Raw genomic sequence first — 21,801 nt, 5'->3', positions numbered from 1 at the left:
ACCCCCAAATTAAATCCTCTCCACAATTTAAAGCAGAGGTTAGAAAACTTTTGCTGAAAAGAGGCAGAAAGTTAATGTTATAGGTTTTGTGGGTCATGTAAGTCTCTACTGCAAGACTTAACTTCTCTGTTGAAGTGCGAAAGCAGCCACAGATTACACCTAAACAACTGAGTGTATCTGTGCTCCAACAAAATGTTATTTAAAAAAATAAAAAGTGAAGGCCAAATTTGGCCCACTAGCCATAGTTTGCTAATCCCTACTTTAGAGGATACAACAGGTATATAACCCAAACACAACTTCACATGAACAAAATATAAGAACAGAAAAAACATTTATCTGAAAGCATTAGATAAATAATTGTAACCAAAATATTTAGGCTGATATTAAAAATACTTTGAAACACAAAAACTTAACAGTATGAAAATGAGATGAAAGAACTCTAAATTCTTTAAAAAATTTTAACAACCTGGTAACTCTGGTTTGTTCTATTTTGTTTTAATTGAATATAGCAAATAATGTATCTGAAAATCATATCAAAAGCTTCTATAGAGTAATTGTGACTAAGTCCAATTTTTACTTAATATTAATTCAGTTGCCTATTATAAAAAATATATAAAGTCCAACAAAATATTTTGAGATTGTTTACTTGTCCTTACAATTTTGATTCTTAAATGGAATTTTCAAAATGAACATGGCAGAGCTGCAATACATACTTTATAAACCATAAAATATGTAGGCAAGCTAAAAGGGGAAAAAAATTAAACATGCCATCATGTACTTGCTTGAAGCTCTTCTTTTTTCTGGGGCTCAACTGGCCAAAAAGGAGTAAATACACTACCACACAAGAATCAGAAGAAAAAGGACAAATTTGATACAGAAGACAACATTTACATTTGCTCCTCTTTATATCATCTAATTTGAAATCTAAAGATAAAATAGCATTTCACCCATACAAACTATACCACAAAACACAAATGTTGATAAATACTTCAAGTATTATTTTAGCAATAAAACCCTAATACTACCTTTAAAGAACTAGGGTGTGAAAAAAAATCAAACCATATAGTACTTTTACTAATAAGATTCCTGATACTGCTTCTTTAATTGTTGCCTTTTCACCATTTTTTTCCTCCCATCATGTTTTACTGTATCAGCTTCAGCTTAAATATGAAAACTATTGTAGTTAAGAATCTGCAAAAAGGTACTATCTTTCAGTAAAGGAAAAGCTCAGTTCTGCATAATCATAGTGAATCTTTTATATATTTAGTAAAATACCAAAACACCAACATATTTAATAGGTTTTGTCAAGAATTTTGACAGGCTATTAGGAGAACTGAATAAGTTAATATGTTTGAAGTGATCAGAACAATACATAGTAAGCAGTTTATAAGTGCTTAATGAGTATAAATTTCCTACTATCTGAGGTGCTAAGCACCTTGTTTGTCTCTTTTTAAAGTAATTTATGATATTTTTGGTTTCAGATTTTACTTTGATGGTTCTAAAGAGCTCACTTTACTTTACTCTTTCTACCATATTCTTCTTTGCAACAACTGTGAAACCTTAACTGCAATTTCATTTCAAATTCAAAGTACATTGTCATTGTTTAATCTATAAACTCTAGGATTCAGAAGATTATAAACTATTTTTGCTGCCCTTTCTGAAATAGTAATTCTACTTTCTACTCACCTTTTCCCAGGAACAAAGCCATCAGCAAAATTTCCTCGGGAACATTAAAATGTAATGATTACTAGAATAAATTGGTACCACATTAAGTGATATCATGAAAATTATAACTTCCTTAATGGGTAATTTAAAAAAAACCAAAAAACTTTCCCCATAAAGTCCTGTATTTGCTTTTCTGTTTTCAACAAAATAAAGTTAAATTCCAAAGTTAATAGGTTTTGGTACTACCTTGAGCTTTTTGGAGAAGGTGGTTTATCCATAAACAAAATATAGATTAATGGCTTAATTAATTTGTATCTATTTAGATCTAAAACTACAGGAAATCCACATCTAATTATAGCATAATTATTAAAAATTTTGAACAGGTAGCAACTCGAGGACAGTAATGTTTTCATAATTCCTCCTTCAGTAATTTCTACTCAAATTCTAGTTTACTCTTCATAACACTAGGTTAACAACACTGGGTTGATAATTCAAGGTTATTATAATTTTTTTTTTTTACTGATTTTAAGGCAAGAGTTACTGCTTTACAAACACAAACATGCTACTAGGTCTTAAAAGAAGAATGACATCAGCTATACCCAGAATATGTTTAGCATTGAGATAGCCACCAGTTCCAACAAAACATACATTTTTAAGAGCAAGAAAGTATGAAAATAAACTATCTTACTTTCGTATATCAGAAACACTTGTTTAAATAATATTTTAAGTATAAAATATTAAATAATATTTTGCTTAAATTAGTCTTTCAGTATTCTTTAAGTGTAAAACTTTGTAACTTGTCCTGGGCTCTAGGTTATTCTTAACACTATTTTATTCCAAAGTATGACTTTGTCACATGACATAGTTAATAGATTGAATCTCTAATTTATATTTTATAAGCATAATACAGATTTGAGAGGAAAGAATAACTTTAGTCAATAGACTATCATCTATAAATATAGTAAGAAGCTCTTAAACTATAAGCTGGATCCCTTATGCTACTTAGTAAGTTTGGAACCATCTTCTTCCTAGCACCAAATGATATGCATCCATTAATATAACTTAGAAATTTTAGCAACAATATTCACCTGACTTAATCAAAATCAGGAAGGTAAATCTATTCTAAAAATTTAATTCCTAAATCAGTGGTTAAGAAAAAGAATGATTATGACAAACGAATTGACAATTTTCAAAGAATTAGAAAATAAAAATGTGTATCCCACATTAGTATATCATTTAATTTATCACAAATAACTTATAATATTTTTAGAAACCCAACAGCACTGACATGTTATACAGTCATCTCTCACCATATTGCGGTTCACTTTTCGCAGTCTCACTGTAAAGTAGAGTGGTTTTTTTTGGTTGTATTTTTCTGAAGTGAGAGGTGGGGAGGCAGAGAGAGAGACTCCCACATACGCCCGACTGGGATCCACCCGGCATGCCTACCAGGGGGTGATGCTCTGCCCATCTGGGGCATTGCTCCATTGCAACTGGAGCCATTCTGGGACCTGAGGCAGAGGCCATGGAGCCTTCCTCAGCACCTGGGCCAACTTTGCTCCAATGGAGCCTTGGCTGCAGGAGGGGAAGAGAGAGACATAGAGGAAGGAGAAGAGAATGGTGGAGAAGCAGATGGGCGCTTCTCCTGTGTGCCCTGGCCAGGTATCAAACCCAGGACTTCTACATGCTGGGCCGACACTCTACTGTTGATGTATCGTGGTTTTTAAAATTGCATAAATATATATCTAATTTTGCATTGTGGAAAATTTGCTATATCACAGGATTTTGCAGTATATAGGTATTTTTATATATTTATTATTTTAATTATTTTTGCGGTAAAATAGCATTTTCTAGAATATACAGAGTGTTTAAGAGCATAGAAAGTGTTTATAAGAGTGTGGGAAAGGTGTATAAGAGTGTGGGGAGGGTTTATAAACCCTTAAAATATATATAAATAATAAAATAAACATAAGGTTGCTACTTTGCGGATTTTTGCCTATCGCAGCGGGTTCTGGAACCTAACCCTGCGATAGACAAGGAAACACTGTAGTCTTAAAAGACTTCTCAATACAGAAAGCACCACCTCTAGTCCTTATTCCTAGTATTTCATAAAAATCATTCACTATTTTCATTATAATTAAAGGATAAAATACTACCATATTTTGTTCTATAGAAGTACCAATATTTACTCTAAGTTATAAACACTGTGTGTGTGTTTCTTCCCCTAGTTCCTTTTTTTCCTATAAAGGGTGCCTAACAACCTGCCAAGGAAGCTATCGAGAGAAGGTTTTTATTTTGAAATGTAAAATACTTAATACCATTAAAAAAAAAAGTTTTTCTCCATAGGCTCTTAAAAAATTGCCATTTAACATTTCATGTTTTCAAAACCACAGTATAAACGGGTTTAATGACAGTGCCAGTAAACAGAGTCTAATACTTTGAGACTTTTTAGTTATCCTTGGATTTATAAAACTATTATTCTTTCCACCCATTTGCACAAATTCCAGTTAACTATATTATTTACTAAGACTGAGCTTCTGCAAATGAGGTTAACTTGATGACACTCTAAAACTATTCCTCATGGAAACTTTTTTTTAGAAAGCATCAATTCATCTCTTATATGCTTTATCTCATGAAACTTTCAATTTGAAAGTGTGTATTTGTGTATGGGAGGCAAATGGGGTAAAGCATATTCCCTGTAATACCATTTAAACTATAGTAACTATATCAGTGAGCTAATTACACATGGCAAATTACATCCATCCATAACCGCCCCATAATTATAAAGCACTATTTCTGGAGTACCACACACCTTTCAGCACATGACAAATGAGAAGCTGAGCTGATTACTAATTCCTAGGCATTCTTAGATTCCTAGATTTTAAGAGGGTATAGATTTTAAAGAAAATATCTTTCATTTAACTTTTCTGATAAAATGTTTCTAAATTTTTTTGCAATTACTTTTCAATGACAATCAAATCTAAATACATCATATATAAAAACAGCTACTTAATTTAACCAGACATTTAATATTTAATACTTACCTCTCTTTCTCTGAGATGATCCCAAATCCAAATCAACATTGCGTCTTCCACTCTATTACAATAAAAATAAATAAGTTTTAGTTATGAAAAGTACTTTAAGATTTAATAGAGTATTAATAAAAACTAATCCACATAATTTATACCAGTGTGCTACTTATTCAGTAGTCACGTAAGACTGACAACAAAAAGTCACTAAACACCCACTGAAAACACCCACTATAAGAAAGCACAGGCAGTAAAACACAAAGTCAAGCTGCACATTAATTAATACCATAAAGTAGCAGAAGTTTTTCTTTGTTGTGACCTTCTCCTCTTTGAAGCCTTTGTATTTTATCTTCCAAACACATCTGATTAATACCCTTTAGGTGACTAAAGTCCCATTTCCCAAAATTCCTACTTGCTCTATCCTTATTTTCCCTTCTTTTTAAAACTTTCACTAGCCTTGGTTAGGTGTTTAGATGAAGAGAATCTGATCACTCTACACTAAAAAAAAATAACATAGTCCTACGCCTTCTGGAAACAAGGCAATCCATATTTCCTTAAATCTTTAAATAAGGAAATCTCAAATTGTTGAAATGGCAGACAGCTTAATAAAATAGGGAAGGCTTTTGGGAAGAATGAAAGTGTATTTCTATGTGCATGTGTTAAGTGGGCAGTGTAGAAGCTGTCTGCTCATATGTACAACCAACCATGTACAACTATACATGACTTAAATTTATGCACAGACTTAACATAATTGCTCTATCCCACAATTGTAGAAAATCTTTACCTGGTCACACATATGGACACAAGTAGCCCCATTGTAGATAAATACATTTTGTCACAAACACTCACACACACCAGAAATAATATATTCTCAGGCCATTTGGTGCCAAACAAAACACCAAATGGTTATCACAACACTGTGTCACACAACAAAACATTTTTTATCATACAGTACCTTTGCCATGAGAGTTCATGGAAGAAATTTATCTCAGACCTCAGAATCAGAAGTTATCTTTGTGCCCCTTGAAAAACTGGTTTGTTTTATTTTTTAGATACTGTGACTTATATAACTCATGCTTTTCCTGTTTGGTGGCCCACCACTAGCAGAACATCATAGGTAATGTGCTGAGGTGTGCAAATCTTACCTAGAGCTTTATTTTCCTCTTTGGCTTCTTTCAGCTCTAATTTATTCACTTAATTTATCCTCTCATAAAGTATTTATTTTTTTACACCAAATAAAATTCTTTATAAAATGAGGGGGTTAGGAATTAAACTTAGATTTAACTATTTACTTAGGTTTTTTCTCTGTTTACTAAGAGAAGTAGAAAATATATCACATAATACATTTTTTTAATTTAGAAATTAAATTTAATGAGATGACATTAATCAATAAGAGTATACAGGTTTCAGGTGAACATCTCTACAGCATTTGAACTGCTGATTGTGTTGTGTGCCCAACATCTAAAGTCAAATTATTTTCTATCACTGTATATTAATATTCTTTACAAAAGGTTAAAACAAAGATTTAGCATTAAACTGGTTAACTTCAGTTATTTTCTAAATTAAAAAATATTTTACTTATTGATTTTAGAGAGAAAGAGAGAGAGAGAAAGGGGGAGAGAAATATCAATTTGTTGTTCCACTTAGTTACACATTCATTGGTTGATTCTTATATGTGCCCTGACCAGGGGTCAAACCCACAACCTTGGCATATTTGAATGATACTCTAATCAAGTGAACTACCTGGTCAGGGCAGTTATTTATTTACTTTTTTTAGATTTTCCATTGATTTGAGAGAGAAAAAGAAAGAGGAAGAGAAAGAGAGGTAGGTAGAGAGAGACAGAGAGAGAAGAGTCAACTTGTTCCATTGATTTGAGAGAAAGAAAGCACAACTTCATTTAGTTGTGCACTCATTGGTTGTTTCCTGTTTGTGCCCTGACTGGGGGTTGAACCCGCAACCTCAGTGCATGAGGACAATGCTCTATCCACTAAGCAACCCGGTCAGTGCCAGGGCATTTCTTTTTTAAAAAGCATTTCGTTCACTAACAATTCAGGATAAATGAAGTACTAGTAGATGTCGAGGTCAGTGACGGTACTAAACCACCTCAGAGAGAAGGGTAACACACTTCAGCTGAGAATCCTGCACTTCCCTCACTGCTGGTTCCTCTCCATCTGCACAGGCAGGCTCTCCGATGCTAGGCACCCAGACCAGGTCACCCTTCGTCTGCACCACAATCTGCTCTCTCTACTTCTTGACTTTTCTACCTTTCCAACACTATCTTTCTAAATAGTCCATAAGGAAAGACAATCAAGGGTCAATCTTTTTTAAAAATGTGTTTATTAATCTTTCAAAAATTCTGTAGAAACTAAATGAGCAATCTTGGCAATTAAATCTAGACTCAACCCTCCTCTACTAATCTATCTTCCCATTATGTTTTGCAAACATAATTTTCAAATTATTTTAAATTTTATTATCACCTTGTTTTTCATAGCCCAGTTGAGGCAAGTCTAATAGGCAGCATTATTCCCCAGTTCAAAGATAAGGCAGCTGGGACTCAGAAAGATTAAGTGCCTTAACCCAGGTCAGAATCAATAGTGAGTCGTAAGCCTATCGTGATAAGGTCAGTTTCACTGTTTCTAATAAAGTATGCCACTTACACCCATCTTCATCTTTTCATTTCAGTCAAAAGGAACTATCGATTATGCTTTGCATATTGTAGAAGATACCAGGGGCATTAAAAAAAAAAAAACCTAGACCCTCTAAGAGGGCTATTGGAAAGAAATACTAATGATACATAAATAATTTTAACATGAAACAAAAGGCTAGCAGTTTATTAGAGCTATGAGCGAACTGCTATGGAAATAACAGTGAAGGTGAATGTGAGTCAGCTAATCTTGGGAAGGCCTTCTAGAAGTGGACATTTTACAAGTCCTTAAAAGAGACAGGATTTGATCAACAAAACCCAGAAGAAAGACATTTAAAGGAAACAATGTTTGAGCAGAGGCTGCTCAAGAGGTATGTTTGGGGTCTGGCAGATGAACACGCTATGGCAAAAAATGCAGATTACTGCAAGAGAAAACTGGCTTCAAAAGTAGACAGGCATCATTTTCCATAATCTTTGATTTCTAGGTGGATAGTGCAATCACTGAGGTTTTGAATAGAAGAGCAGCAGGATAAGCAGGTGTTTTGCTGTTCTTGCTGTTGGCTATGCCTTCAAGATCTTTAACTTTGGGAGCAGCATCTAAGGAGAGGGACTGGAAAAAGCAGGAAGATCAGTTTGAAAACTCTCACTTCAGGCAAAGTTAACAAGGGCCTGAATTAAAAAGTAAAAAAAGAAAAGACAGGCACAGAAATTTTACTTACGATATTTACTGAATAATCTATTTTACAAAATAAATTAGAAAGCCAATCATTTATTCAAAAAATAATTAGTGGCTGCCTACTGTATGCCAGGCACAATAGGTGTTTGGGCTACAGCAGTGAATAAAAGAGCAAAAACTCCTGTTCTCAAGGAGCTTATATTCTACTGCAGGCTAAAAGAAACGGATATAAATATAATAAATAAGTAAATTATATGTTAGGTGCTGTGGAGGTTGTGCAGGAAGCAGAGCAAGGCAAGGCAGACAAGGAGTGAATGAATACATGGAACAGAGGGTGTGATGAGGGTAGTCCTCACTGAAAAAATAACATCAGAGTGAATATCAGAAATGAGGGAATTAGTCATGCAAACAACAGTATTCCAGCCCAAAGAAACAGCCAAGTAAAGTCCCTAAGGGGAAATGGTGTAGTCTGTTTATGGAAAAGCTGTGGCAGGAGAGTCACCAAGGACAGCAGAAGAGGAGACCGGAGAAGGAGAGCGGCCAGGATGTGGAGTCTTGTAGGCCACTGGGAGGATTTAGGCTTTTAATTGAGAAAAAGTACAGTCCCTGGTGAGACTGATCAGACTAGGAAAAAAAAATGGACAGAGGAATCTCAGGAGACTGCTATACTGAGAACATGAATTGAGAGCACAAAAATACTAATGGGGATAAAGAATAAAAGGAGGAAAAATAAAACGATAAAGATAAAAGGATGAAACAAAACATCATGAGACAATGAAACTTGCCTGGAGACAATGCTCAACTTTCCTTAAAGAAGGAATCTTTTATGCTCAGAAGCTTCCTTTAAACATCTTTAGTTTATGTAGCACTTATGTAAACCCAGGTTTCCAGTCTGGGTAGTTAGTAGTACTGCCTACTATAGTTAAGCAGTATGAGAAAAGGAGGTTTGGGAAGTGTCTATTTTTAGATAGGTTAAGACTGGAGTAACCTGACATGTTGAGGTATAATATACATCAAGGAGTCGAAGTCAGAATGAAAGATAGAAATCTGAGTCATTAACAGATAAGTGGAAAATATCTATGCAATACAGTTATCTCATTTCTCTTAAAAGTTTTTTTAAGGTTTTTATATGTCTAAAACAAATGTTAATTACTTACCCTAATTAAAGCCTTATGTATCTATACCTTGAGAAAAAAATCCTTCTTTACTGAATCTAGGTATACCTACCAGTGCGTAACCCTCTTCATCTGATTCAGGCTGAGACAAATCAGATTCACTCCTCGATTTGATCAGTCTATAATTTGGGCTTGCGTGGACTAGCCGGCTCTCTGCAGTAAGACTTTCACTCCTGTCTCACATGCACAAAGAAAAGTTTTTCGATTTGGGACTGTTAGTGAACAAAAAATTTAATGGAACTAGCAGCACAGAGATAATACACACACAATGAGGAGTAATTATGCCTGCCGATGGGAAATCCTGACTCTTGTCTAAGTACAAAGCCCTTCTAAATTACATCAAAATAATTTGCATGCCACTAAATTATGGAGACATGCAAATAACTTCATCTGTTTCTCAACCACATTGTTTATGTGTATGAAAAACTGTGTCACCTCACTTAATCAGAAATTTATATCCAGGCTGAAGCAGTATTACTCTTTACATTACTTTTAACTCATCCTAGTCAATTTGCATTTCTTCCTCTGTGTCTGTGTTACTTCCAGAAGAATGCTCTAACTTTGAGAATAAACCATTTCAAGGCATAAAGTAACAAAGGGAGGAGAGTAATATTTTAAGTTTCTAGTCAGTCCCACCTGGTCATAAGTCCACCCCCATCAGAGGCACTCGTTGAAGGTTGCTGCAACTGTCCTTCTTCCCTCCGCTTCTGAAGCTCATCGATCACAGGACTTACTCCTAATATTAAGAGGGCACACCGATGGATCACGGAGTTGCAGGCAGCAGTGTACACATCCTGACCCTCAGGAAGGTCTGTGCTGACCCTTCGCTCTTGCTGAGACTGAGGAGGTGGGTCATCAGCTCGAGCCCCAGACCCTGCCCCACTGTTCATTCTATCTCGATCTCGGCTACGAGCTACTTCACGGGCTGAGAGGAAACACTGAAAGATTTCTGTAACATGCAACACAAAAACAAGGTCTTAACACATGGGGAGAGAAGAGCAAAAAAAAAAAATAACAATAAAAATAGTCAAAATATTTGGATCAAAAACTTACTGAAAGAGGGAAAAATGATTTTTTAGATATTAAATACAGCATAGTAACCAAGTTAAAATTATATAATACACATAAAACATTAAACTTTCCATAAAACTTACAATAAGAAATGCTCATGCATTAATTAAATTTAGATTGGTTGATTCTATTTCTATTCTTATTTATGAGATCAGGGTTTTCAAAGTGTGGTCTCAAACCAGCATCATTAACATCATCTGGGCACTTGTTAGAAATACAAATTATTTGGCTCATCGCAGATCTGAATCAGAAGCTCTAGGCATGGGGCCAGCACTCTGTGTTTTAATTAACCTGCCAGATTATTATGAAGTCCACAAGAATTTAAAAAGCACCGGGGGGTCGAGGGGAACATGGGGGTGGGGGAGATATATTTGGTGGGACACTTGAATCTATGTAAACACAATAAATTAAAATCATAAGTAAATAAGTAAATAAATAAATAAATAAATAAATAAAAAGTAAAAAAAAAAAAAAAAAGAATTTAAAAAGCACCAATTCAGATAAAAATAATTATTTACGTTCATGACCTTGGTATGAAAAATGCCAAGTTACAAAAGAAAGAGACAAAATTTAATTTGCAATAGTTATAATAAAAATGCCTCTTTCCTCTTCCAAACTTCATAAAATACCTAACACATACACTTTTCTGTATCTTGAACACATTATATAAGTACTACTAAAGGTCTTCGCTGAAACAGAATCTGGTTAAAATACATGGGCAAAATTGCCTCCAGGGTCAAATGACATCACCAGAAATGCCCTATCTGATGCCAGCTCTTCCCAATCTGTAAGTGTAAAAAGTCAGTGGGTGTACCAAGGTTTTGATGTAGCAGTAGATACGTCACAGTAGGAAAAAAATATTTTGCTCAAATTTGAACTGAAGACAGTATTTTTAATGGGGAACCCAAGGCAGAAAGTTGGTAAAATACTAGATTCATTTGTTAATATGGAAATACAAACTTTGAAAATGGATCTATGTATTTTATAGAATTAGCATGACAATATTTTCATTATGCTGCTGAAAGCTCCTGATTCAATAAAAAATCAAGTCGACAGAGTTCAGAGCTGGAAATCAGTTAAAGTAATTAAAAGAATGGTCACTGGAATTTTGGACAGACCTGGTTCTAATTCCAGCTGCTACTAACTGTGGCACTAGGCATATCATTTTGCCTAAATATCCTTAAACGTCAGGATGGCCATCTTAAGAATAGGGAAATACTAGATAGAACTCATCTCATAAAATTTCTGCAAGGATTATGAGTTAATCTATGTGAAGCATTTGACCCAGTGCCCAGCGTATAACAGATGCTCAAAAGCGGTAGCTGGTTTAAAAATTATTATTCCCTATTGTGCTTTCTGTCACTATAATTGAGGATTATGCTCTGCTATTGTTTTTACCCTTTGGCTTTTGCTTTCAGGAATTACTAATTAAAGTTTTAAGTCAAACTGCGAAAGTTTCTTTAGCCTAGATTTTTAATAATTATTCTCCCTTCCCATCTTCAACTCCCTTTTTTCCATTTAGACTTTACCTTTTCCTCTTATTTCAATGGTTTTTGCTCGTTTTGAGCTACCTCAAGATCATTTTTAGACGTATTCAGAACACAAACTGATAAAGTAAGTGTCCAATTTACTGACACATACCAACAATCCCGATACTAAATGCATAGCTGGCTATAATGTTTTAAGCTACAAAGTAAATACACACTTTAACTTGAAATAGCCAAATCACTCAAAAGATAACAAATGTTTAAAAAACTTCAGTATTTCTCTTTAAATATATAAATGATTACCTTTAAAAACTACCTGCACAGTGGAATATAAAAGTGTGAAAGTGTTTGTTTACCCAGACAATAGTATTATGTATATTATTGCAACTTACTGAGAACAGCAGTGTAGTCAGTGGGTGACATTTGTAATTTCAAAAGTTATACATATGAAAATAATTGGGCTCTCCTAATAGGCATAGAAGGAGGCTGTCTTCCTCACTATACAGAGGTCTGCTGGGCCAATGGATAACTTGGAACTCTTGTGAAAACATACTTTGAATGACCTTATCCAATGACTCATGGATGTCATTTCATGTATGAGACTAAGTGGAACCGGTAGGTTTCCAAAAGTCTATTTTCAGAGCTTTTCAGCCCTAAACATGAAATTCAATTACTTTAGAATGGAACTAGGACAGAGCTGAAATGTTAACTAATGCAAATTACTTTTTTTTCTTAAGTGAGAAGCAGGGAGGCAGAGTGATAGACTCCCACATGTGCCCCAACTGGGATCCATGCAGCAAGCCCCCTACCAGGCGATGCTTTGCCAATCTGGGGCCACTACTTCACTGCTTAGCAACCAAGCTTATTTAGCACCTGAGGCGAGGTCATGGAACCATCCTCAGCACCTGGGGCCAACTTACTCCAACTGAGCCATGGTTGTGGTAGAAGAAGAGAGGGACAGAGATAGAGAGAAGGGAGAGAGGGAGGGGTGGAGAAGCAGATGGTCACTTCTCATGTGTGCCCTGACCAGGAATCAAACTTGGGAGGTCCAGACATTGGGCCAACACTCTACCACTGAGTAAACCAGCCCAGGCCTAACTAATGTAAATTAGATCAACAGTACAATATCAAATTCTTTTAGAAAAAAATGAAGAAACTTTTGTCTTTCTCTTCCTTATCCATTCAGTTCCCCCGCCAAAAAGAACAGCACAGTGCATATCTGTAAAGTAAGGTGTGTACTCACTGCCAGCTGTCATCACTTCATGTTCCCGTTCTTCCTCCTCATCCTCTGGCTCCGGATGCCCCTCTTCTCGGTCTCGCTCGGCCTGTTCTTCCATTTCGGCTTCTTCATCAATGGTCCGGGTAAATGAATGTTCCTGAGGATCAACATCTGCAGAGTCTTGGTTTTCTGAGATCTTAAAGAAACAATCAGAGCTACATTGAACATATTTTTCAAAAGGTTTGAAAAACTTCACTAAAACATTGACTTTTTTTTTATCATGGAACATACTGCTAATCTAAAAAATAACAAAGAATATTACTACAAAAAAAACAAAAGACATACTGGATAAATCTGAAAGAATGTATGTATACAAAATGCATGCAGAGATACCTATATTTTTGTTCTTCCTCAGTATTTTCATTAAAATGTCTTGCTATAAATTGATATTTATAGTTATTCAGCTATAAACTACAGAGTTACAACTTAAACTGAGTTATCACACAAAAATGAAAAGGTACTTAGAGAATATGAATTTCAATTCCATTCAGTCTCCCTCAAGTTATGTACCTAATTACTCTGTATAAATGTTTAATAATTCCAATTTAAAACAGTATTCTTTTAACTATTTTTGTGAGAACATTTAAATTCTACTCTCTTAACAACTTTCATACAAACAGTATTGTTTTGTTTTTTTCTTTACTTTGCCCCTAAAGAAACCAAAAATTAGAAATCTGTAAGAACAATGTTAGTTTTATTTCCTATGGTGGTTATGCTACCTAGCAGTCATCTGGAGGAAGGAGTCCTTAAAACAGGCACTAAGAGAGTCACAAATAACATAACAGCACTATATCATTTCTCCCACAAATCTCAGTGTAAAGCACAAATAAAAAATTTTATTGATATCTTCAAATGCATAATAAAAGTTATTTTGTGGCCCTGGCCGGTTGGCTCAGTGGTAGAGCGTCGGCCTGGCGTGCGGGGGACCCGGGTTCGATTCCCGGCCAGGGCACACAGGAGAAGCGCCCATTCGCTTCTCCACCCCCCCCTCCTTCCTCTCTGTCTCTCTCTTCCCCTCCCGCAGCCAAGGCTCCATTGGAGCAAAGATGGCCCGGGCGCTGGGGATGGCTCCTTGGCCTCTGCCCCAGGCACTAGAGTGGCTCTGGTCGCGGCAGAGCATCGCCCCCTGGTGGGCAGAGTGTCACCCCTGGTGGGCGTGCCTGGTGGATCCCGGACGGGCGCATGTGGGAGTCTGTCTGACTGTCTCTCCCCGTTTCCAGCTTCAGAAAAATACAAAAAAAAAAGTTATTTTGTGATTCATGGCCAGTAAATAACTTAAGGATTTCAGACATGGGGATACTGAGCAGTCAGTCCCACAAAATACATGTATCATTATCCCCATATATGTGAGCTTCAACAAAATGCCAAATCAATACATTTCAGAGTTTCAAGGTCACTAACAAATAGTAAGAGCTACAAATATTAAATAAGGACATGCTAAAGGAATATTATAATAGAAATGTAGAGATAGAGTTTGATTTTTTAAAAGCTAAGATCTAAATAATAGAGTACGTAGCAGCTAACGTATCAAGTTTCAAAGCCAGCATTTCTAAAGGTGATATATTATACAGGTTTACACTGATAAGTACAGGATCATGCCACCTCATTTTTGGTGCATGAATTATTTCTGGAACATTCTTAATAAGAGGGTTCAATCTTTACTCCAGTGGTGGAAAACTCTGATACTAGAAGGCTTTTTTCCTTATACTCAGCTGATTCTCCATTTATTTGTTACCCTTTGGTCCTACCAGTGCCCTCTGAACAGCAGGGAACATATTTATCCCTTTTCCTATATGGAAACTCTTTATGTATTTTTAAGGTAGCTATCATCTGATTCCCCTTGGTTTTCACTTCTGTAGTTCTTAAAGAAGATGACTTTTGGACCGTTTCTCAATCCAAGGTAGTTTGTTAATGTCCTTCATAAATTATGGTAGCCCAAATTAAGTAGGATAATTCAAATGTGGCCTGATTAGTGTAAAATAAAGGAATAATATTTCATATGATTTGGATAATTCAATTTGTTATTATTATTTATTCAGCTTAAGAGTTTATAAACTTTCTTAGCAGGCATTTGAAACTTGATAAGTATGGTATCAAATAAACACCCAAATCTTTAACTGCCCAATTTTTTTCACAAGAAAAAGAACTGCTCAATATTTCATTGTACTTCTACTATAAGCATGGCACACTTTTTTTCCGGACATAAGCCAATATAGAGCTATCTCTCACACCCCAAAGAAAAACACAGACATCAACATTAACTATTTTCAACTTTACCCATCTGTCTCGTGATGATGACCTGGTTTGAATAAGTTCAAGGTTCTTGCAAGCAAGCAAACGACTTCGAACTTTGTACACACAACGGTACACTTCTGATAAGCTTTTACCAGGTTGATATCTAAATAAAGAACCAAAATAGAAAAGTTAATTAATTTCTAACATTATGAGAGCAAATATTTGTCTGAGGATAGTTTTAAGTTACTTGCCGGCTTTCTCCACATGCTTGACTAAGTAAATTTGTGTGTTTCAGAAGAGCTGCAAGAACAAATCTAGACACAGTGTCCAAGAGTGATTCATTACTTAAAGTTGCACTGTCCCAATCTGAAAATAAAAATGATGCATTGACATTTAAAAGGGTTCAGAAAACAGTTTAGAGGTCATTTTAATAGCTTTAGTAATCCAACACCTGAATGTTATTTTTCTACAGTTGTTTAACAAATACAACTACTAGATCCCACATACTGTCCTGTGTGCTAGGGATAGAGCAGTGAGCAAAACTGAGTCCCTGATCTCACAGGGCTTATATTCCAGTTGAGGGGAGGCAGGGAGATGATAAATTAAAACATTAATATGATAGGTAAGTGCTATCTATGAAGGAAAATAAAGCAGGGTCTGTATGCTTAGGTAAAAAGTTAAGTTCAGATTTAACTATTTCACAGGTGAAAATACTGACAACATGAACATGCCAGATTTTAAGAAATTCTTATAGCCCACAGAGAATCTTCAAATGAAAGTCTGTATCACATACAACTTTTTTCAGCATTAGGTTCTTGAGAGAGCATCTATTCCAAGGAACTGCTTGCTATTCTGAGAACTGTGGTGACTTAAAATCAAACATTACCCCATTTCAAGCGGGCTAATAATTCAACTTAAAAGGAAACTAAAATAACACCCTTTGCTGTGTTTCAAATTTAGCAGGGATTATCATCTTCCTATGCAATTTTTAAAGTAATGGGTTCACTTAAAAGACCTTTATTAAAGTTATGGTCATTTCATACCAAGCACTATGGAATGTTTCCACTAATCAGGTATAAAGTCTAGGCTACTATGTATAAACAATTCAGCAAATTGAGCTTATATTCATCTTATGTTTACATCTCATATTTAAAAGTTCTCAGTGTAATGTAACAGGTGATAATATAAAAGAAAACTAACTTCATATTCCAAGCAAATGCACAAACATGAGAATATCAGAAAATACAACCTGGCCCTAGCCAGTTGGCTCAGTGGTAGAGCGATGGCCCAGCATGTAGAAGTCCTGGGTTTGATTCCCGGTCAGGGCACACAGGAGAAGTTCTTCTTCATCTCCCTACCTCTCTCCCCCCCTCACCCCTCCTGCAGCCATGGCTCATTCGAGCAAGTCTGCCCTGGGCGCTGAGGATGGCACCATGGCCCTGCCTCTGGCACTAAAGTAGCTTGGTTGCTGGGCAACATAGCAACAGCACCAAATGGGCAGAGCATTGCCCCCCAGTGGGCATGCTGGGTGGATCCCAGGCAGGGCGCATGCAGGAGTTTGTTTCTCTGCCTCTTCGCCTCTCACTAATAATAATAATAAAAAAATAACTTAGAAAGTAAACATCTTTTCCCCTCCATTACCATACTTTGTATCTCTGGTGGGAGTCAATACAATAGAACGAACAAATAAATGAATGATAAACTGAATGAGATTAAACTTTCAAAGGTATCATGTCACTGGTATACCAGAGATCTGAATAATATGCATCTCATTTCATTTTACAAAATAAAAGACAATAAAAGGTGAAAATGTATTTACTTTTAACATTTTTATCACAGAAGAAAGAAAATCCAAAGAAATGAGGGAAAAAACTATTATAAAAAATATAACATGAAAAAAGACAACTAGAGATGTATGATTCTGAATAATCCGAGTAATTGTTAAAAGGGAAAACATGGAAGCTAAAAAAGAAATCAGGTATATCCTTAAAAACCTTGTACATACAATTAATTAAATATTACAAATTGAAATATCACTACACAGTTGCATAGCACTTCACTACTGTACTTAATAGTACACCTTATTTTTTCTTATTTGTATTTAGAAAATTACATTTAACAGGGTAATACTGATCAATAAGAGTGCATAGTTTTCAGGTATCAGGTAAACATTTCTATAGCATTTGAACTATTGACTGTGTTGTATACCCACCACCCAAAGTCAAATCATTTTCCAGAACCATATATTTGTTCCTCTTGACTCCCTTCCTGCCACCCCCCCACCACATCCGTCTTCCCCTGGTAACCTCGTCACTTTTCTCTATGTCCATGAGTCTCTGTTTTATATCCTATTACATTTTATTTCAAATTGAGATCTTCCCTAGCACTTTGAAGAAGGCAACTATTTTAAAGAGGAGGAAAATAATCAGGCCTGGAACTCAGACTTTTACATTCAGTTCTGACACTAGGGTTTGCAAAGGGAAAGGGTTCATTAAACAGACTCTTATGCCAGATCCATCTACACTGCATAAAATCCTTCAGTAAAATGATTGCCTCTGGATCTATCTTTATATACGTCTCAATTTTCCCACAGTGGGTTTGCTTTAAGTAGGATATATATATATATATACACATATATATATATATGGAGAGAGAGAGAGAGAGAGAGAGAGAGAGAGAGAGAGAATGAATCTCCAGGGTATTTTCCACAAAGAAGAAAATGAAAAAAACTTTTAATGTTATTTATAAAATAGCATTTTCTATAAAAATGTAACAGGGTGAGCCCTATGATTTTCTATTTACATGTATTTCACATATATGTTTGTATTATAAGCTTCCTATATATTAATCCCCTTTATCCTCCTCATCTTACCTTTACTAACAGCATAATCCTGCATGCTGATCCAAAGGCTTCGTGCAGGCTCTTTCGAACAACCCAATGCCAAGTCTACAAAGACAGCAATTTCAGGCCGCAATTTGTAATCAAAAGGCTTCTGTTCTTCATTTCCCGAAAGAGCTACTTCTAATAGACAACTCATACATTTATCTAAAAAGAAAATTATTCAAGTTATTCATTGTAAGCCTCATAAGTTTTGGTGCCACAAATAAAACCTTACCACATTTATTTAATGCATATGAAATAATATATTTCAAACCAGTTTAAGTAGAGGTTACCAAGTTCTTCAATGTTTCTCAACTAGTGGTAGTATCATCCCTTCCATCTTCCTCAGAAGGATGTGTGATCAAACATAACCCTATAGCCTGACCAGGTGGTGGCGCAGTGGATAGAGCATTGAACTGGGACACGGAGGGCCCAGGTTCAAGACCCTGAGGTCGCCAGCTTGAGCACGGGCTCATCTGGTTTGAGCACTGCTCACCAGCTTGAGCCCAAGGTTGCTGGCTTGAGCAAGGGGTTACATGGTCTGCTGTAGCCCCCCCCATCAAGGCACATATGAGAAAGCAATCAATGAACAATTAAGGTGCTGCAACAAAGAACTGATGCTTCTCATCTCTTTCCCTTACTGTTTGTCTGTCCCTATCTATCCCCCTCTCTAACTCTGTGTCTGGCACAAAAACAAAACAAAACGTAACACTGCAGGGAGGAGTGCTGGCATTTCAGTAGGCAGGGGCCTACATGAGCACCACTGTCTTATACAACAAATAACTCTCTTGTTGCCTGAACAGGCGCTGGGGTGGCATATTGGATAGAGCGTCAGACTGGGATGCTGAGGACTCAGGTTCGAAACCCCGAGGTTGCTAGCTTGAGCACAGGCTCATCTGGTTTGAGCAAAACTCACCAGCTTGAGCCCAAAGTCACTGGCTTAGCAAGGGGTCACTCGGTCTGCTGTAGCCCCTGGTCAAGGCACATATGAGAAAGCAATCAATGAACAACTAAGGTGCTCCAACAAAGAATTGATGCTTCTCATCTCTCTCCCTTCCTGTCTGTCTGTCCCTATCAGTCCCTCTCTGTCTCTGTCACAAAAATAAATAAATAAAATAAAACAACTCTCTTTTTCAAAATGCAATGATATCCTCTTTGAGAAACATGTGACCACTGGGAAAGAGACTAGACAAAATTTTCTCTTTTTCCTAGACTTAAGGGATTCAAGAGAGATCAATGATACCATGAACATTTGTTCAGGTAGTTCCTAACTTTTCAATCGGAAATTTGGTATTCAGAATTCATTTTCTATTTTAAAAAACAATTCTCTAAATAATAGGCAAGTTCTTAAGACTAATGCCAAAAGTCAATTTAACCATAACATGACTGAATAATCATTTATTTACAATCTTGCAAAGGACGAATATCAGTTCTAGTATATGCAAGTATTTAAATACAAAATGCAACATTTTAACAGGTAGTGATGTATAATTTAAAAACTGAAAAATAACATTAAAACTAAAAGTGATTTTATTCATACTAAAGGCCAGTTCACTGAGTACAGTAAATATAACAGAAATATGAGAAGAGAGAGATATAGATACTTTTGTCCAATGAGAACATCTGGGACTAACACAGAGTTAAACATTGACAGCACTGCAGCTGTCTTTAGGATATTAAGTATCTTGAAAAGCCATAATTTTACCTTTTTTTCCTGATACATGTATCATATAGTACCAGTCTAGCATACATCAGCCATGACCAGAATCATCTCTGGTTCATAAATGAAATGATGAATACATACTCCTGTATGAAAAAGGAAGAAAATCTGCAACTGCTCCCCATCCCTCCTTTCTGCACCAAAGTAGAACCTTTCTGTAATTTTCGTCTTGTTTCTACTGTTTTCCTTCTTGAGATTCTCTTAGATTGAGATTTCTCTTAGACTTTCCTTCTTATACACTCTCTGAGTCTCTTTCTCTTATCAGAGAAATAATGAATTTTAGATCTACTATGACCATGTAGGTTATCTAATCTAACTAATTACATTAGGGATTAAAATCAGAGGTCCAGAGAGAATAAAGGACCTATCCTAGATAACTAGATCATCTGTCAGGAACTAGAGATCCTCATGTTCAGACAGTCTGAGAGCTGGCTTACCAGCAAAGTAGACAATTGGGAGATAAGGCAGAACACAGGAACCCAGAGACACCATAAATAGGGAGGGAAAAAATGAAGACTCACACAGGTACTGCAGTATGAAAGTAGGACCGGCTGGGAAGCAAAGGACTGTCACTCACACCTGAGAGGTGTTTGAAAACAGTGCTAGTAAGTTATGGTAGGTAAACTTACAAAACTTTAGATTCTATGAAGCAATTTCATAACCCCCAAGCTCCAGAATACAAGTAGTAATCAACATTTTCCCACTTTTATGTGTTAGAGAACCTGCACCAAATGAGTGATAAATAATGACAGAGTGGGACCAGGCCTATATTTTCCTAGTTTAGAGGCTCTTTTCACTACATCATGCTGCAGGATTTAACTACAGTATTTTTCAGAGAGCTCCAAATTAGTCTCAGATTCTCTACCCTGTTAGTGCTACTTTTGTTTCCTATCAGTTTTCTATTTTGCAAGCCCAGAATAAGAGAAATCTCCAATAGAGGTATAAACACAAGCATGTATTTTAAATGTTGCAAAGAAGCACATTACCTAACTGAGGGATGCCCATTTCTACGCCATCACTAAATAGTGGTGTTTTCATCCAATATGCAGTGTCCTGTTCCTCTGGAGACACAGGAGAACCCTGAAGCATTCCACCAAGACATCGCCCAATAAGAAGAGCAATTGTTCTTTCCAGATCCACAAGCCATACCCACGACTGGGCTGGCTGAGGTAATGGCACACCAGCAGGATCGATCAGTTCTGGCCCTCCTGAAGACAAAATCATTAGTAATTGTGTCTTTATCAGGTATTCAAGATTTTCAAGCTTTCTCTTGCACTACAACAGATACTGAAGCAAAATATTTTTACAATGATTAGAAATTATAACACTTTCTGTATATATTCCCTTCACTAGGCTAATTTAAAACATACTCAGGTAAGTTATGCTACTAAAAACTTCCTTTGTAAAGTTATTAATTTTAAGATAAACATAAAAAATAGTATATGACAGAATTATCCCAAGGGATTCTATTCCTACTCTTCATTACCCAGATCATTTTTTTTTTTTTTTTTGTATTTTTCTGAAGCTGGAAACGGGGAGAGACAGACAGACTCCCGCATGCGCCCGACCGGGATCCACCCGGCACCCAGATCAAATTTTACCATAAGAGTACTCAAGGCAGCTCATCTCTCCAAAATCAACATGAGAGTTCATATAGTAAAATAACATTTACTATTAATGCTTTTAAAGCTTTAATTCAGAATTGTACTAAGATCCACATCCATGCTTTATTGTACATTTGTTCTTAAAAGTTCTTCATGAAATATACAAATCATGTATCATAGAAATGTACACTTGAAATCTACATAACCCTATCAACCAATGTCATGCAATAAATTTTAAAAATAAATAAAAGTTCACATTAAGAAAAAAAAAGAATTATATACCATAAAGATAAAACTTAGTCATAAAAATAAAAACAAATATCAGTGAAATTGT

General features: G+C 35.8%; 1 protein-coding gene across 9 annotated transcripts in view; it reads right to left on the bottom strand.

Annotated features, from left to right (window-relative positions):
* HERC1 (HECT and RLD domain containing E3 ubiquitin protein ligase family member 1) overlaps positions 1-21,801 on the bottom strand; it is a 235,788-nt gene that overhangs the window by 108,688 nt on the left and 105,299 nt on the right. For 7 of the 9 annotated variants that reach the window (XM_066274158.1, XM_066274165.1, XM_066274161.1 and 4 more), the window contains exons 18-25: positions 20,850-21,071; positions 18,135-18,308; positions 15,514-15,628; positions 15,305-15,425; positions 12,992-13,163; positions 9,827-10,166; positions 9,243-9,363; positions 4,710-4,761 (exon numbers count right to left, since the gene is read on the bottom strand). In XM_066274158.1, coding sequence (XP_066130255.1) covers positions 4,710-4,761; positions 9,243-9,363; positions 9,827-10,166; positions 12,992-13,163; positions 15,305-15,425; positions 15,514-15,628; positions 18,135-18,308; positions 20,850-21,071 — 1,317 coding nt within the window. The remainder of the gene's footprint in view (positions 1-4,709; positions 4,762-9,242; positions 9,364-9,826; positions 10,167-12,991; positions 13,164-15,304; positions 15,426-15,513; positions 15,629-18,134; positions 18,309-20,849; positions 21,072-21,801) is intronic. The other 2 variants (XM_066274164.1, XM_066274166.1) reach the window with 1 other exon arrangement.

This window comes from Saccopteryx bilineata, chromosome 4 (assembly GCF_036850765.1).
Source record: "Saccopteryx bilineata isolate mSacBil1 chromosome 4, mSacBil1_pri_phased_curated, whole genome shotgun sequence".
Classification (NCBI taxonomy): Eukaryota; Metazoa; Chordata; class Mammalia; order Chiroptera; family Emballonuridae; genus Saccopteryx; species Saccopteryx bilineata.
Note: the sequence above shows the minus strand (reverse complement) of the source record. Positions and strands in the feature narration are given on the sequence as shown.